The sequence below is a fragment of the Boleophthalmus pectinirostris genome, unplaced genomic scaffold (genome assembly GCF_026225935.1).
Source record: "Boleophthalmus pectinirostris isolate CB_2022bp ecotype Guang Dong unplaced genomic scaffold, ASM2622593v1 HiC_scaffold_15, whole genome shotgun sequence".
NCBI classification, from domain to species: Eukaryota; Metazoa; Chordata; class Actinopteri; order Gobiiformes; family Gobiidae; genus Boleophthalmus; species Boleophthalmus pectinirostris.
Genome location: NW_026571070.1, coordinates 22,254,635 through 22,272,179, shown reverse-complemented (window position 1 = coordinate 22,272,179; position 17,545 = coordinate 22,254,635). Strand labels below are relative to the sequence as shown.

Here is a 17,545-nt window from a genome sequence, read left to right as displayed (position 1 = left end):
TTTAAAAGTGCTTAACAAGAGTTATTTTGTCATGTGTCTGCACTGAAATGGAAGGATCTTGTTCTATGTAGTTCCCTCTGTTTTACTGTATTGTACTGTATATTATTGTAGTACATTTGATGACATCATATCACAGTACTTCAGTTACATCCAAAGTAACAAACAGAGAAGTGGGAGGGACATGCTCCAGTTTGTTCCTGTAAGATTCAGCACCACATTTATCAACTGTAAAGAGAAAAGTATTTTCTAAAAACATATTTTTTTAGAAGGATCAAATCTTCCCAAGCCACAGGCCTCAAGTCAAGTCCCAAGTCAATGACCTTCAAGTCCAAGTCGAGTCCCAAGTCTTAGTCCATTTTACCAAGTCAAGTCTCAAGTCCTAAAAATAGTGACTCAAGTCTGACTCAAGTCCAAGTCACGACTTGTAAGTCCCCGCCTCTGCTATCCTTAAAGGTCTTTATTTTATATAGCGCTTTTCACAGACATATGTCACAAAGACACTTTACAGAGCATTATTCGTTCACTCCATACCGGTGGTGGTAAACTAGTATTGTAGCCACAGCTGCCCTAGGGCAGACTGACGGAAGCGTGGCTGCCATGCCAATCAGTGCCATCGGCCCCTCCGACCACCACCATCACTCACACACAAACCAATTTCACCCCCTTGTGGCACCCGGTGTTCCCAGTGGTCTCCCATCCAAGTACTAACCAGGCCCATCCTTGCTGAGCTTCTGAAATCTGACAGGATCAGGCTTTGAGAAGCTGGTATGTCCATCAGTTAAATATACGCCAATATAGCCTAGGCAACGTTTTGTATTGCAAGTCTTTATTTTGTACGCACATTTTATACCATCCATCTTGTAATAAAAGGGTTTTCGATGTTTTTTCTCTGAGTATGCATGCCTCATAAAGCATAATTCTCATGTGGGACTCATATAATATAAGGAACACTCATATGCTTTCTATGAAATGAACCTGACAGTGTCCCTGAAGATAAACGATGCTGAGGTTTTATCGTGATGTTAATTTGTCTTGGTTAGAATACAGACATTACGCTGTCTCCCGTTGTCCCTCAGTACGCCAAGGGAAATTTCCCATGCACTCTTTAAATATCCCAGAAGGCCCTGTGCTCTGCTGTGCTGTGCTTTGCATGCCTGCCGCTGGTCACAATACAATCCCACAGCCACAGTGACATCTAGTTATATAGCTTTCCCCAATCATAAGTGGCTGCAGAAAGAAAATAAAAGACTTTTTCAGTTTGCTTTTTGTCTTAACTCGAAGTGACATTTTGAGCAATAGATTTCCATGCGGTTTGGTCAAAAACAGGAAAACCAAAACGGCGTATTTTTAAACTTTTATCCTTCGCCATAATGTTCTTGCGGTTTTGTCAATTAAGAAACAAACATTTGACAATTCACAACAAGCGACGTGGGATTCTCATTATTGTTTTTACCTGTTTTGCTCGATTAGCAGCTTGAGTGTCTGCCTATTGGTTAGCATCACGTCGGCGTCGATGCTGAAGTAGTAGTCACAAGTGGAGTCCTGCCTGCACAGATCCCTAAAAGACACAAAGACACAGAGACACAGAGGAGAGAAAGTAATCGTCACTCAATTCAACGTGATTACAGTCAATGGAGCGCTTTAAATAATGACTGTTTCAAATTCATCAGCTCCTAAATATAAGATGTCAGGGCAAATTGCAGACTGGCGGGCTATCTTTAAGTCTGGAGTGGATCAAGTGATTTGGCAAAGATTAGAGGCTGCTATTAAACCGTTATTATAGGCCGGTCCTGACTTTTACTCGCTGTGCGCTCTTGATCAGATCTGCGTAATGACGGCCCACAGGTTGAATTATTGCGTGACAACAGACAGTGAGCTACGCTATTTATGGTGAATGGAAGGGTGACTGGATACAGAGCACTTGGGAGAATGCGTTATGTCAAGTCTACAGGTACTGGATTATGCAACTGCGGATAGAATTCTTAAAAAATTCTCAGTTAGTGCAATAATAAACCAACACAGATACAGATTTGAAGAGGTTAAAGTACTAAAGATAAAAATCTCAGTTCCTGTACTGGCAATATACTTAGCATGTAGTACAGTTAATTTAGTTTTTTTTTTTTTTTTTTTTTTTGTATGTAGTAAGTAAAGTGAAATTAAGTAAAGATACTGTCAAATTTAAAACAGGACATAGTACTTTATATTTGTAGACTTAGTGTGAACTATTTCCATTTGGAATTGAAAAGTTTGTGACATGACTCCAAAATTAAAGGCAGATAATGTCTACAGAAAGGAACTATTACATTGTATTATATTAGAAATCCATCTTAATGTGTGTTAGTATTAATACTGGATATTGGATATTAATCTAGAGACGGGACATTTCCACTCAGTCCCAGACGAGGAGCGCACATGAGCTCTGTGCCACTTAAAGGACATTGAAAATGAAATGCATTTTTTGTACTTTCTGTCCTTTGTATCCTGCGCTGTCAGTGGTGTCTCATGTATCTTACTGTTGGTTTGCTGTGTTTGTTGAGAAGAGATTGGAGTATTTCTTTAAATGTAATGTTTTCAAGCTGGCTCAGTTTGTGTTGAAAGCCTGGGATCTCCGTAAGAGGACACTTAATGTTTGAAGTGCGATCTGTCTGCTTATTGTTTTATGTCTTTTATAAGCCCATGCGAGCTGGACACCAACTAAATGGTGCATGACACTAAGTAAGTAAACTAAACTAAAATTTTTCACATTTTACTGTTTGACAGTTATTCCAACATACATGAAACTGACACTTCATGAGTTTCAATTTTCACCCAGCACCATTTTAAGTACTTTAAACACATATAATATTTAGTTCTGAACTCTTTCTATAATGACTTAAAAACCATATACATACATGCCCATATTCCTGGCTTCTCCCTGGCTCAGATTCTCCTCCGGTCCCACCACTTTGAAACTGCTAAAGGCATTCCTGTTGGCCTCCCAGAAACTTTGGATATGCTTCTCATGGTAAACCTCCTGGAAAACGAACCAATATTTAGGGATTAGAAAAGAGCTGCTATGTGGACAGAGCAGCAGCTGTCGCCATGGATACACTTACATTATTATGAATAAAAAGTCTGAGTTTGTCTCTGGGATAATCCATGGTGAGCAGTCGGTGGAAGAATTCTGGGAGGAAAGGGGTGGGCTGCTCGATGAAGATACCGATGAGAACGTTGGGTAGATCCTGTTTAGATTAAAGAAACAAATTGGGAGACTGTCATGTCAAACATTGGCTCAGGATATATGCATGTGTTTAGTATAAGTCATGGCTGCTTTTGACATGTGAAGTTATGTATTCATACACACAGTGAGAAGACACAGATGGTGCTCCTCTGAAAGCAAAAGACCCACAGATATTAACTTCCAGCTGTCAGTGCTCCAATCCAACAGGTTCACTTCAGTTTGAGGTTTTCAATTTGTGTTTAGATTTGTCCTGTTTTTTTCCTTGTTTATTTCTGGTTTGGTCCTGCTGGTTTAGTCCTGGTTTAGTCCTGGTTTAGCTCTGGTTTGGTTCTGGTTTGGTCCTAGTTTATTCCTGGTTTAGTCCTGGTTTAGCTCTGGTTTGGTTCTGGTTTGGTCCTAGTTTATTCATGGTTTAGTCCTGGTTTGACCCTGGCTTAGTCCTGGTTTAATTCTGGTTTGGTTTTGGTTTGGTCCTAGTTTAGTCCTGTTGGTTTGGCTCTAACTTTGCTCTGGTTTGATCCTGGTTTAGTAGTGGCTTGGTTCTTGTTTAGTCCTGGTCTGGTCCTGTTTGGTCCTGGTTTAATCCAGGTTTAGTCTATGTTTAGCCCTGGCTTGGTTCTGGTTTAGTCCTTATTTGGCCCCAAACTGATCCTGATTTAGTCCTGGTTTTGTCCTGGCTTTGCTCTGTTTGGTCCTGGTTTTGTACTGACTTGGTTCTGGTTTGGTCCTGGTTTAGCCTTGGTTTAGTCTTGGTTTAGTTCTGGTTTACTTTTGGTTTAGTCTTGGTTTAATCCTGGTCTGGTCCTAGTCTGGTTCTGGTTCAGTCCTTATTTAGTCCTGGTTTGGTCCTGATTTACTCAGTTTAGTTCCAGGTTTAGTCCCAGTTCACAGTTTTTATGTGGTGTGTGTGGAAAATGTGAATGTGAATTAAATTCCTGATATCAACCAGGGCAGAGACTGAAAATGCATATTTCTTAAGCCCAAATTATACTAATATATTACAAAAGCAACCCAGTTCTGATTAATACCTTACAAAACTGCATTGTATAAATATTACAAATTACGTATTTAGGGCCACTCAGGATCTGTAAATAATTGTATTACACTGACAGACTGGCCTCACTCTACCACCAGAGATCCTTAAGCATGAAATCTCACAGCACAGAGAAGACAATGCCACTACTAATGTGTTTTTGTTTAGTTTTTCAGTAGTATATATACAAACTATCAACTGTGCTAAATGTGTGTAGTGTTAGAAGCTGCCAAATATAGATTAGGTGTACATTACAGGGAAATACTATCCTTCTTGTTTTACTTTATGAATGCTCAATGTTTTTACAGCTGCAGTGAGACAATGAATCACATTATTTCAACAATTCCTGTGAAATATATAGTTCACTACATATACTCCAGATGTGGACACACTGTACTTATTGTTATTGTAAATCATTTTAACTCCTGTGAGCTTAAATTTCATAAAACTGTAAGGTAAATAGGATTAAACTCTAAATTAAAATCATAATTAACTTGCAACATTACAACTATGGTATTTGGTGGACCTTATCAGTTATATTATCATTTGAATCATCAAAGAAGGTCACTTAAATGGAGAAATAGTGAATGTGATGGATATTTGGGTGGACAGCCTGAAGGAGTTTTTCTCATGACTGTGCTGCAGCCCACACAGCTCCGTCTGGACGTGTGATGACCAGTTCACAGTGAAGGTTTGGGCCCATATAAAAAGCGTCCAGCACAACACTCTAATTTGCAAGTTCCACAATGACAGCTTTTGGCTTCAGGAGCACCAGCGTGCTGCACTATGCCAGTCTGCTGCAGGCATACAGATGGACCAGGGAGGAATCTGTCCCAGTGTGAAAAAAGAAATAGGATTTCGAGTTTTCTTAAGGACTTGCAGGTAGAGATGAAGGCTCTGGTATAAGTTACTGTGCAGTAGTGACCTGAGCTAACCCACTCCTCACTGCCCTCCACACTCAGAGGAGTCTTTGTGCCACACAGTTTGAATTGAACAAACTCCAGTTGTGGAGGTTTAATAAATTCTGCTGTAATTACTGTAGGTTTGAATATAGTCTGATGATGAGGTTAACATTTAGAGCACGTTTAAATGGGAACAGATTATAAAATGATCATGTATTTATTTCTGGATAAAGTGCCTCATGCATGGCTTGATGGTTGGAGCCACATAAACAGAGACATTTCCTACAACCTCCTGTAGTCTGTACTGTGTGTACTGTGTGTACTGTGTGTACTGTGTGTACTGTGTGTACAGTGTGTACTGTGTGTACTGTGTGTACTGTGTGTACTGTGTGTACTGTATGCTGCCAGCCTTGGCCCTACTCTGTGACAAATTCTCAGCCTGACCACTCGGGGTGACTGTTGTGGACAGAAGCCATGTGAGGAGGCCACTAAAAGCAGGCTGCTCCACAGTGACACCCCTTTAAATGAAGCCTTGTGAAAAGCCCATAGCCATACTGCGCACCGCAGCAGCGCCGCACTTCCTCTTCTCTCTGCCTCTGGCCTTTCCCTGGCACCACTGTGTTTGAGAGGGTCCAACAGGACCAGCGGGCACACACTCTGTGCTCACTGCACAGTGTGTGACTTATCTCTCTCAGACAACATTATTCATCCTAAAGGCTGATGAGGAAAAGTCATGTCATAATGACTAAAGGCTGACTCAAAATGACACAATCACACAGACCATGGAGAGAAAGAGTTTCATCATAAAACACTTACTCTTAACTCTGACAAATCCACATTGTCTTCATCGCAGTGGCCACATCCGTTTTCATAGTTCCAAGCATTGGGGACATAGTTGCCCAAGTAGTTCAAGTACATCTGTAAATAAACAAACACTAATAATGAATATTAAGTCAAATCTGTCAAAATCCTGACTGACCAGTTTTCACATGGCACTACATTTCACACTGGTGTGTTTTCATCTGGCTACAGTTTGTGTGGTGTGCTGTGTGGTCACAGGTGCTAAAACAACAGCACTGCACTCAGAGCAGAAATGTCCTGTCTCCTGACCCTGGGCTGTGTTGATACAGGCCTATGGACTGGAGTAACGTAATACCATGTGCAGGAAGAACCAGGTGTGCGCCCTGGCAGCAGGTCAGCCTCGGCTTTACTTTGTAGACACACTACTGTTCCCATGCTCTGTATATATTTACCTCCATGGAGATTTCTCTTATTACTGTTCAGGCCAACTCTGGGGAACAACTATAAGTTTCAAACGGGCACAGTACTGCTGGAAAATGTCTCAAAACACTAACGCATTATATTCAGTGATTTAGTATAATCAGGCATCAGAAAAAGCCGAGTGGTGGCAGAGTTGCTTTAAAAACACAGATGACCTTAAATGTCCTCCAAGCCTGCTCCTGAGCTTTACTGCAGACTAATCCTGGTGGTAAAATTATGGGCGTATTTTTGGCTAGACCCTCCCTTTAAATAATGACTTGGCCAGATTACTTGGCAACAGAACTTTGAAGCGCGTTACGTATTAAAAAAATATATATAGCTAACTTTTGGCTCAAACTGCTATTTTCTGTTCTCACTTAATCCATCATTACATGTAGGCATCTTAAAGGTCCAACATATATTAAAAGTGTCTGCTAAAATCTAACCAAATGTTCACTAATTCACCAGGGTGTTAAGTGTAAAGAATGTAACAGGCTGCACGGTGCATTTCACACTCACTTTGGTGTTCCCGTTGCCATGGACGACCACTGGGAGAGAGTCATAGGCTGTGTTCCGGACACGAACTCGGTCAGTGCCAAACTTCAGAAGCACCTCGTCTGCCAAAACAAGGTAAAAGAAGTTTTAAAGGAGATATTTGAACATTTGACAAGCCCATTGTTAGTTTCAGCCTTGAGAACAAATTGTAAAAGTTTTGTATGCTGGAAATACAATACAATTACACAAAGGCAGTTTAATGTAATTCCGGTGTTCATTGTTCTTCGAGAAAAAGGCCACGGAACACTTTTAAATGGTTTATTTGAAATCCTTAAATGAAATTACAACTTTGTGTCATGTTTTAAATGTTTCTCCATTACTCACCAACAGCGCCATTCAAGTTCTGGAAAATCTGGCACTTGTGATCCAAAGTCATGTTGAGATTCAGCTGCAGAAACAATGCAATTATTTAGACGGCTGTTTGAATAATACTTTTGTTATACTAATATTATAATAGCTATGCTCTCAACTAACACTAAACAGGGCTGAGAATCAAAGGGCCCCTCATGATTCAATACGATATTATCACTATATGGCGATACATGGAATAATCGATGTATTGCATTGTATTTTTAAAGGTGCATTGTGTAACTTTTCTGGTGGAGGGTCCATCAGTGGTACATATCAGTGTTATTGCTTTGTCTGGAATATTTCACAGTATGGTATTAAACCTTTCTATATGTATGGAGACCAATCCATGCCAAGTTACAGGTCAGATCTGTGGAGAGACGACCCTGCTCACTGTCAGAATGTATGTTTTTCAGGGTATTTTACCCACCTGTAATTTAATAAATATAAGTAGAGGTGTTTAATGTCATACTGTGGAACATTCCAGGCAGAGCAATGACATATCCCTAGAAACAAGCAGGTGATGGACCCCCAACTAAAAAGTTACATAATACACCTTTAAGAACCACATACATTTTAGCCACAATATTACTTTGTTAACCCACTACTTCTGCTAAATGAATATGAAATACACCAACTGGAATGTTAATAATCAAAACAGTGAATATGTTAAGTGTATTTCAAAACAAAAAAAATACTAAAAGATGCCAAAAAATACTGGAATATATCGATATAGCAGCCCATGATATATCGATAGTTCAATACATATGACATATCATCAATTCTACTCACATTACACCTTTGATGGAAACTTTTTGTCAAACAACTTTAGTTTCTCTGAGTGTTTAATTTATTTTTTTTCATTAGAATGACTGATGAGGATATCAGCTGAAAGAGAATATTCTTCTACTGAGAGATGTAAAAGTTTTAGGGGGCATTTTTGTACACTGATAGATACGCCTGTTATAATAATTACCATATTGACTTATCGTTCAATAAATAATAAATGGAACAATATATTTTCTTTTTCCTAACTGGAAAATGTTTGTGTTGTTTTTGTAGTACGATAACTGATTCTGAGGTTGTGACACTAACAGGATACACTGCTCTGTCTGTCTGAGGCTCTGTTAAACTTGAATCTGAGTTTTATTTTAACACAAGCTGGCTTAGTTGGAATTACAAAATGTAAGATGCTTTGTATTATTAAACAAGTCTTTCACACGTAAAATTACAGTCTAACTTGCATTATCCAAATAGTTTTTCATTTAGTCACTCTCTTTTTGTTGAAACTCAAACTCCTAAAGAGAACCATGAACGCTTGTATCAATCACAGACTAATGAAAATTACACTGTAATAGTTGTTCAAATCCATTTAAATATCATTATCCTGCATATTTGTTCCAAGTGATTTTAAATATAGTTTATTTAAAAAAGAGTTATTGTTTCATTGGCACGAAGCAGTTTCCATATTATTCTGATATTTTCCTGTTAGTTCAGATTGTGTTAACCCAGCAGACCTTTGTTCTGAACCTTACCCGCTGCAGTGGGTCCACATATATCTTTGAATAGAAGAGCTGGTCATCGTCGTTGTCATGGAGATCCCACTGTGACACGATTCTGTTCATGTATGGTGCATATCCAATTATACCTGCAAAGTAATAAGAGTGTCAAATACATTTCCAGCTGTAAAGTGTCTAGTAAACATTTACAGGGTTCTACTGGGCAGGCAGATTACATTAGGGCACTGGCTCCTGTTTAGAAGAGAAAAACGTGTGATTTTTGGCAATGCTCCCATATGCGCAAATCAAATCAAAGTCTGTACTTTTAAAGATAACCAGGAGAGGAGTTAAGGCCAGTAAAATGTTGTAATCTTGAGGTAGGGGGTGCAATATTTGAATTGAAGTTGCATTTTTGTGTAGACTCTGCTATCAAAAGCAAATGCTGAAATTCTTTAGATAGTTGAAAGTCATCTGCAAAGAATTAAGTATCCTGTCTTTTGAGTGTTGTGATGATACAAAGGAATAGGCTTGCTACTCAATACTGATTTCGATACCACGATAATAAAAAAAAAAAAAAAAAAAACACTCCTTATTCAGACAGTAGTCATTTTCAGCATTAAATAGTACTTTCTTTTATATTACCACATACTTTCTTTTATCTTATATCTCTGTAATCTCTCAGTTGTCCATGTTGGTTCCATACTGTCTACATACTAATCTATGTGTCTCATATTTGTTCTGATGCAGCTTAAGAACATTCTAAAGGTATTCAGAAAAGGTTCATTTTGGTCCTGTGAATGTGACTTTTTTCGTATTGATCCCTGCTCAAATGAGTTTCTAGTTTCAGTATCTGATTTTCGATATTTTCAACTTATTAGACCTCTACAAACACGTTCTGAAATGTATAGTATTTTTATATTCATTTATTAATTTATTTCGGTCTTCTATCAGATGTTTTTGCAATGTGGATCCAGAACAGAATCCTACTTTTTAAACCTACAGTATATCTCACATCTAATCTCAAACCTTATCCAAAGAAAATCACAATTACATTTCTTTCTACAATCTTGCAATCTTAATCTTCAGATCATCATGAAAGCAACCAAGCTTTTGTGATTTTCTCAGAAGTCCAGCGTGCGTTCTCATGGCACCGTCTACTCCTGTTTCCCCGCTTTTCCTCGTCCTCCCGACCACAGCCTCTGATTGCAGGCTATAGGACTGTGTTGCTTTGGATCCCAGAGTTTTCAAACGCGCCTCAGACACAGTAAACAAGTCAGAGGATAGACATGACATAATGCATTTGGCAGCAGCAGCCGATTGCCTAAAGAGCATCGTGACATCCAAGTTTTATCGACGGTAGCGTCCTACAAAATAAGGGCTTTTAAATCAACATGTCACAGTGTTGTTATGACGTGATCTAAGAGGGGGAAAAGTTGGCTGCTATTTGAAAGGCATCAAAAAAATACAATAAAAATCTGTCAAGCTATATGCAGGAGGGTAAATTATGATCCTGGAAACATAAACAACCACAAAGAATCAATTCCTAGTAGTAATTTAGTACTTTTTATGTGCTTTTAATAATGTAATATGAAGTAATTCACTTCCATTCTTTTCTTACTTAAAGCTCGGGGTGTAACAATCTAATCTCTCGATACAATATTTTCACAATATGCATCTCAGGGTACAATATGTATTGCAATTTTTTATGAAGGCAAAGACTAAATTGTGAATATGCAGCTTTTCTGTCAGATTTTTTATTTTATCATCTAGATTGGACTGAAATAGAGGATCATGGTATATGTAGTTCTCGTTGTTTTTCGCTGTTGTTGCACTATAACAATGAATTTAAGCGAAGACACTTGTGAGACTTTTGACAATATCATGTTATATTGGTTACTGTTACACCCCTACTTAAAGGTACAGTGTGTAACTTTTCTGATGTAGGTCTGCTGTTTGTCGTCATGTAGGTCTTATTGTTTTGCCTGGAATGTCCCACACTATGGCATTACAGTTTCATTGTATTTTGAGCATTAAAATGATGTGTAGATGAATAAATGCAATATATACACAATTAATGACATGCAGTGGAACATTTTTAGCCTGATTCATCAGCCGGTTTCACTTTGTAGAAACTGTCTGACCTCGACCTTAGATGGGTAGATGGTATTTTTTTATTTAATCAATCGCAGCTATTTGGTCATGACGTATCAGACCAAATCCCGTAGGAAGAAGGGTAAAATGTCTTTCCCCTTGATAAACATTGACACTGAACATTCTCTTTGTTCCAGCTTTAAATCCTCGATCTCAGGAATCAACACAGAATGTATGGCTCTTTGCTGATTGGCTGGTGCCCAAACTCACACTTCCGGGGTTTTGCGAACTGTCTGGTGTATTCTGATTCCTGACCTAGTCGCTGGAGAGAAATGAAATTGAGCAGAGGCACTAGGTGGCACCAGCCTGGCTAGAACATTTTAGGCAAAGGAATAAAATCCATGGAAACAAGGAGGTAGCAGAGCCTTCACATGAAAAGCTACAAAAATACTTCTATAGGTGAAGTACATATTTGAGTAAGTCCTCCTCTTCCACCTGTGGTAACACATTTTCACAGCTTGCCCTGTATTGCCCTTTCTCACCGGTGTAGCTCCAATAAACGAAATCCCAGTGGTCACTTGGGCGGTAGCCGTATAAACACAAACAAAACCTACAATTTTATACAAAACGTGGCCAAAGCAAATCCACATGTCAGGCTGAGGACAATGAGCACTATAACAGTCTCTAATCAGAATGGGAAAGCTCCGGTCCTCTATGGGAGGTCAGACCAGCTGATGACCACAGAGGAAAGCAGTAATTCGCTGTTCTTCACAGCAAGACTAAACAGCCCGCGTTACTTTGGAGTTTAGAATACTACAAGTCTCTCTTTTACAGTATGGCCTTTTTAATCTGAGCTCCTGTGCAGATTTCTCCATTGTCCAGGGAGATTACTGCAACACCAGTGGGAGCTAAGGAATGTTGAGATTACAGTGGGGGTGCATGCTTTTTGGGATCGTGTCCAAAAACAGCTCCCTTCTTCTGGACAGGAAATGGCCTCAACAGAGAGTTTACACATAGAGAATAAGAAGTATACAAAGTAGTAGTGTGAAGGAACAATGCTAGCCTGATTCATCAGCTGGTTTCACTTTGTAGAAACCATCTGACCTCGCAGCGTTAGAATTCATTCGCTCAATGGTAGGCGGGCACTTTTTTTCATTTAACCAATCGCTGCTATTTGGTCATGATGTATGTAATGCGCCGCTAATGGGGATAACTGGTATATTAAGCTTTTCCCAAATCCCGTAGGAAGAAGGGCAATAACGTCTTTCCCCTTGATAAAATTCACAGAACATTCCCTTTGTTCCGGATTTAAATCTTCGATCTCGGAAATTGTTGCCAACACTGAATATATGGCTCTTTGCTGATTGGCCTGTGCCTGAACTCGCACTTCTGGGTTTTTTTTTAACCGTCTAGTGTATTCTGATTTCTGGTCTAGTCGCTGGAGAGAAATGTCCCAGCCTGGCTAGGACAGTGCTGCTCTGCCTGAAGATTTTGAAGCTGTCCTCATATTCTTCTTAATAAGGGAAAAACTTTAACTGGTGAACTTAACCTCAGACATATGAAAAATAAATACTATCAGCCTTGGTGGTTTCCTATTTAGAATTTTTAGCTCCAGTCTGCAGCTGGACATTAGGATTGCTCTGTCACTACATGTGGTCAACCTCCGGCTTGCTGGAAAAGGTCTGGGACAACTCAGTCTGACAGCTTACAGAGGAATGCACTAACCCACAGCAGTTAACTAGGTCACACAAATACAATCACCTTAAGTTAAACACAGATAACTACCTCCTGATTAATACGAATCACCCACATTCCCAGAACAACACTTTAATCATAGGGTAGAAGCTTCAACACGAAGAGAGACTGGACTGTTTTTGGCAGTATGTCTGATTTACTAGTGGGTTAAGATCTTTCTAGTTTCAGAACCAGAATGTATGGATTTGAACATTTGGCTTGCCTCAGTACAAATATATTCTGTAAAAGCAGGTCAAAATAAGAGTGCTGTCAGATCATATTATTAAGCGTTTTGGTGAATTATTAAGAATAACTTTGGACCACTGCAAACTGTTTAAAATGCGCAATGTCATTTTTTGAATAGTTGTCTTTTTTCTTTCTTACTTGCAACAAATACTAGAAAGATATTTGCATTATTGAATCATACCTCCAGAGTTCAAGTAGCGTTTTCCACTGCGTACTGAGGGATACTTGTCTGCCAGTCTTTTGTCGGGCCAGACCAAGGCCTCGGCAGCAAAAATGACTTTGTGGTTCGCCTGCTGAAACTTCTTGAGTATTTCTTCTGGTCCCCCGGCGAAGATAAGATCATAGCTGGAAGGCAAAAGAGAAAACATACATGCTGTTAACCTTTTTACTTAAGGTTAACCTGACAATGATGACATAGGAGCTGTCTTAACATGCGGGAGATGGATGAAGTAAAAGTAAACTGCGTACATTCTTTAACGGAGAGGCCTCAGCAAACACCACAGCGTATAGAAAAGCTATAGGAGTCCCGTCCCGACAGACTCTAGGTATTGCAGTAATTGAAGTTAGCATGTGTTTTTTCCTTGAGATATTTTAGAATGTGAAAACTATGTCTGAGGTTAAGGAAGTAAAAAAAAAGTTTATTCTACTTCCATTCAGAAAGTCATGGCTGGGTTTTTGGCATGCTTACTACAACTTGGAAGAATATCCAAACAATTCTTTGTCTGATCTATAATTTGTATGATTAAAAGAAATTGCATGCAGTTATTTTTTACAGTTTACTTTTTGTTAAACTTATTAGAAGCAAATTCCACACAAGCGGCGTACTCTAAACAGGGCTTGCTATCTGGATTTTTTGTTTTATCTGATACTTTTGTAGATAATTTCATCAACATCCCCTGGGGGTGTGATGCAAACTGGAAGCACTACTCTGTCTGACTTACTCTAAGCTTTATTTTAACACAATCTGACGCTACGTTTATATGATGATGGTTTGAACAGAAGGTGCAAAAGTGGAGTCGCGTCTTCACTTTTTATTTAGACGAGCATTTTCGGGAGGAAATCTGTGTGCATATGGTGACGCAAAAGTGTGTGGAATTCGATTGGGTATGCGTGCCATCCGATATGTTTGTTTTTGTGTACTGTATGTTTGTGACGTAAAGCGTAGGCGACATGAGAAGATCTGACCAGACTTTTGCGTCTTTTGCGCCTCGTAGATGGAAACGCGCATTCAACTTTTCCACTCTGGAGGGTGGTCTCAGATTTTTGCGTTTTTAAGCCCCAAAAACGCCGTCACCGTCTAAACAAAAGGCACATCCGATAACATTTTTTGTCGCTTTTACCCGCAAACACAGACGTGTAAACAGGCCCTGTCCAGAAAGAGCTGAACTTTGTTGGAACTACAACAGGCGAGTCATAAGATAGCTCTCATCTTTTGGTTGAAAATCAAACGCAAAACAGGACGGTGAATGCCCATATTGATCAGACTCCTGAAACCAATTTGTCTTTTTTCTTGACTTTGCAGACAATCTAAAACAAAAACTGACAGTGTTTGCTAATGTGTCCATGGTAACTCCTAAACATTCCACGTAAAAAGATACATGCAGGAGATAGGATGATAGTTGGAAGCGTGATGTCACTGTAAAATATCAATACTCAGTTTGCTCCTCCAAAGTTTTAACTCTGCTCCAAACCGCATGACTTTTCTTCCTTAGTATTGGCAGTAGACCTGTCAGTTGAAAAACACCAAGCCAGTAATTGCTACCTTCAAAGCTTTAGCCCACAATTTTATTAAAATGTGATTAAAATGTGATTAATTGGCCAACTTTACCAATATAAAACAAATCTCCAAGACAACGGAGAAAGAACAGGATTTCTGGTTGCACAGTTCATGTCGGTAAGTCTATAAATTCCTGGACATAGTGATTTACCGATATGGAAAACTGTGGCCCCTGAAAAGCACAAGGGAATGTAGTTTGGCTGATTAGGTCTTCCAATGTACACTGTACCCTATCCACACATGCTCCACACATGTTCATACAGGCTACCTTTGTCGCCTCCGATCTCATCCATCACTGTCACTATGGCAACTCAAGAAACTGGCCTGGCCTCAGAGTAAACATACATTATTTGAGAAAGATCACAATCAGAGGTTATCGTCACTCCCATTCTGGCTATAAATGCTCAATTGAAATAACATTGTTTTGATCTGACAATAAACAGACTGTCTATATTTAAAGAAGCAAAACAAACTCCATCTGTAATTCAGCGCAATTTAATATAACTACCATTTGGTGCAGTGCAGGAAGTAACGCCTTTAATACACTATATTTTTACTTTACTGAAATGACAAAATGATATCAAATTTTCGATTCAACTTACTGTGACGAAATAACTTCCTTCAAAATAAGAGTACACATGAGTGACTGAAAGGTGTGGACTTTTTATAGGGCAATTGAAGCGGGGATTATTGGAGTCGCAGAGTTCACTAAGTGGAGTAGTTTCATCCTATGGTCTATTTGAGGAAATCTAGCTCGCAGCGCTGTCTTTATTCCTAAACCGCCAACTCTGCCTTGTAATTGTGCTACCTGCTTTTCAAGAATGTGTGCGTGGCTTCGTGGCTCACTTCAAGAAGACATAACATTCAAAGCGGCTATTATGACAATTAGTTTTACTTCTAATTCTTTCATCCACACGGCAGTTAAATGTGGTTTGCATTGCTTTGGTGTGAACTGTTCTCGTTTTGATCACGCATCGGCATCATCAAAGTGACATGTTTTATGAGAGCAAAATGGAATACTGAAAACCTCCACATGAAAGCACAAACACAGCTGTTAAATCTGCACTTTGTGACTTTTCTAGTGAAGGGTTAGCTACCTGCTTGTCTCCATGAAGATATTATTACTCTAGTAAAATACTTACACTTTGTCATTATATGGTAATGTGTGAGCTACTGCACTGTAATTTCCCTTGTTGGAAAACAGTGGTGCCCAATGGTAGCAGATGTTACAACATACGTCATCACAAGAAAAAGTCTCCAACTCCTATGGATATCTGCATATCACAATAGCAAGTAGCAAAAAAAAAAGAAAATTACTTAACGTCAATATGGCGTCTTGAAAAAAAGTGATTAAAGGTTGCTCAAACATACACAAATCACTCCAAATACAACTTCTAGAAGGTTAAAAGCTCTGAATTGTGCATAGGTCTGCTTTAAACATATACATGTCTTCCATTACAGATGTTATTATTGCTCAAATAAACTTTAAAATCGTGAATTCTTATGGTGGGTGTGCTCACCTTGTCACAGATCCGACCTGTAACTTTCCCTAGCTACTTTTCTCCATGGAGATATGTTAAATGTCATACTGTGGAACATTCCAGACAAAGCAACATCTGCATGGAGACAATCAAGTGGCAGATCCTACTAGAAAAGTTACACAGTAGTGGGCGTGGTACATTGGGGTTTGCCGTCCCCCCACTTCTCCTGATGTAAGATATAAAAAGAATAACTAAATAAAATAGCCTACAACTTAAATGTCAAACCGGAGTTATTACCTGGTCCCCAAAGGGTTGACCAGGTTTTGTATTCACCCCGTGTATCTCTGTGTGTATCTGTCCACCCGCAATAATTCCGCCATTTATGGACCAATTGTCACCAAATTTGGTATGTGGGTCAAGGCCCCATGCCCAATGCCGCAAAAAAAGTTTAGTGACGATCCAAGGTCATTTGAGGTCAAACGGGTCAATTGAAAAGTCACGAAATTATAAAGGATAGGCAATTTCATCAATTTCTGAACCATCGGCTAAAATATTCACCCAATCATCACACAAGTTGGCACACACATAACCGGGTTATGGGCTGGGCTCTTCATAAGCTGGCTTCCGTGGTGATGAACTGCCCCCACCAATGCCTCATGGGGGACCGGGTTGATATCTCTGAATGCGCATGTTGGCAATGGTGAAAACAACGTGCATATATAGGCTTGATAATATCTCCAGTAATGTCCTGTAGTGCACGCGCACGCAAAACCCACAAATACCCACCTTCATGATCGTCATCAACCATTTTATTTTAAAAATAAAATAAAATAGAACGACGAAGGTGTAAATTACCATGTGTTGTGCATTTAGATTTTGCTTTGGTTTTAGTCCTCCACTAAAATGGCAACTTCAACAGAATTTGAGATGTTGATGATGTCACGAATTGCGTATCCCCACTTAAAAAATCCCCTCTACACCACTGATAGCTTTAAATTCTAGCTTTGTATTTAACTGGTTTAAGGATATTAAGAGTCTGGTTTTGTAGGTGCTACTTAAAGATGTATTTACCTGTCCACTGTTAGAACAATGAGGTCCTCCTGGTCGGCCACCTCCTCCAGGGCTTGCTTCAGTAGTCTGACCTTCTGACCTCCACCAATGGACCGGCCTACGTCTCCTCCTTTCCACGGCTCTCCCATCCCCAGCACCTGAGATACAAGTCCACTATAGTTACAAACAATTCAAGAATCCATACAGGTATACCTAACTGTGTGCAATTTCTGAATAATGTACACTAAGTAGAGACATATTGTTCTTTTATCAGTGCATATTTGGTGACTGAGCTTACAGGAACAGTTTGTCTAACCGTAGATAAGGCATGAAACTATCCTGTGTGATC

General features: G+C 39.3%; 1 protein-coding gene across 2 annotated transcripts in view; it reads right to left on the bottom strand.

Moving 5' to 3' along the window:
* The window catches only part of plod2 (procollagen-lysine, 2-oxoglutarate 5-dioxygenase 2), a 47,611-nt gene that overhangs the window by 13,990 nt on the left and 16,076 nt on the right, over positions 1–17,545 (bottom strand). For both annotated transcript variants that reach the window (XM_055151122.1, XM_055151123.1), the window contains exons 3-11: positions 17,218–17,354; positions 13,070–13,233; positions 8,854–8,966; positions 7,295–7,358; positions 6,935–7,032; positions 5,972–6,073; positions 3,096–3,221; positions 2,892–3,013; positions 1,454–1,558 (exon numbers count right to left, since the gene is read on the bottom strand). In XM_055151122.1, coding sequence (XP_055007097.1) covers positions 1,454–1,558; positions 2,892–3,013; positions 3,096–3,221; positions 5,972–6,073; positions 6,935–7,032; positions 7,295–7,358; positions 8,854–8,966; positions 13,070–13,233; positions 17,218–17,354 — 1,031 coding nt within the window. The remainder of the gene's footprint in view (positions 1–1,453; positions 1,559–2,891; positions 3,014–3,095; positions 3,222–5,971; positions 6,074–6,934; positions 7,033–7,294; positions 7,359–8,853; positions 8,967–13,069; positions 13,234–17,217; positions 17,355–17,545) is intronic.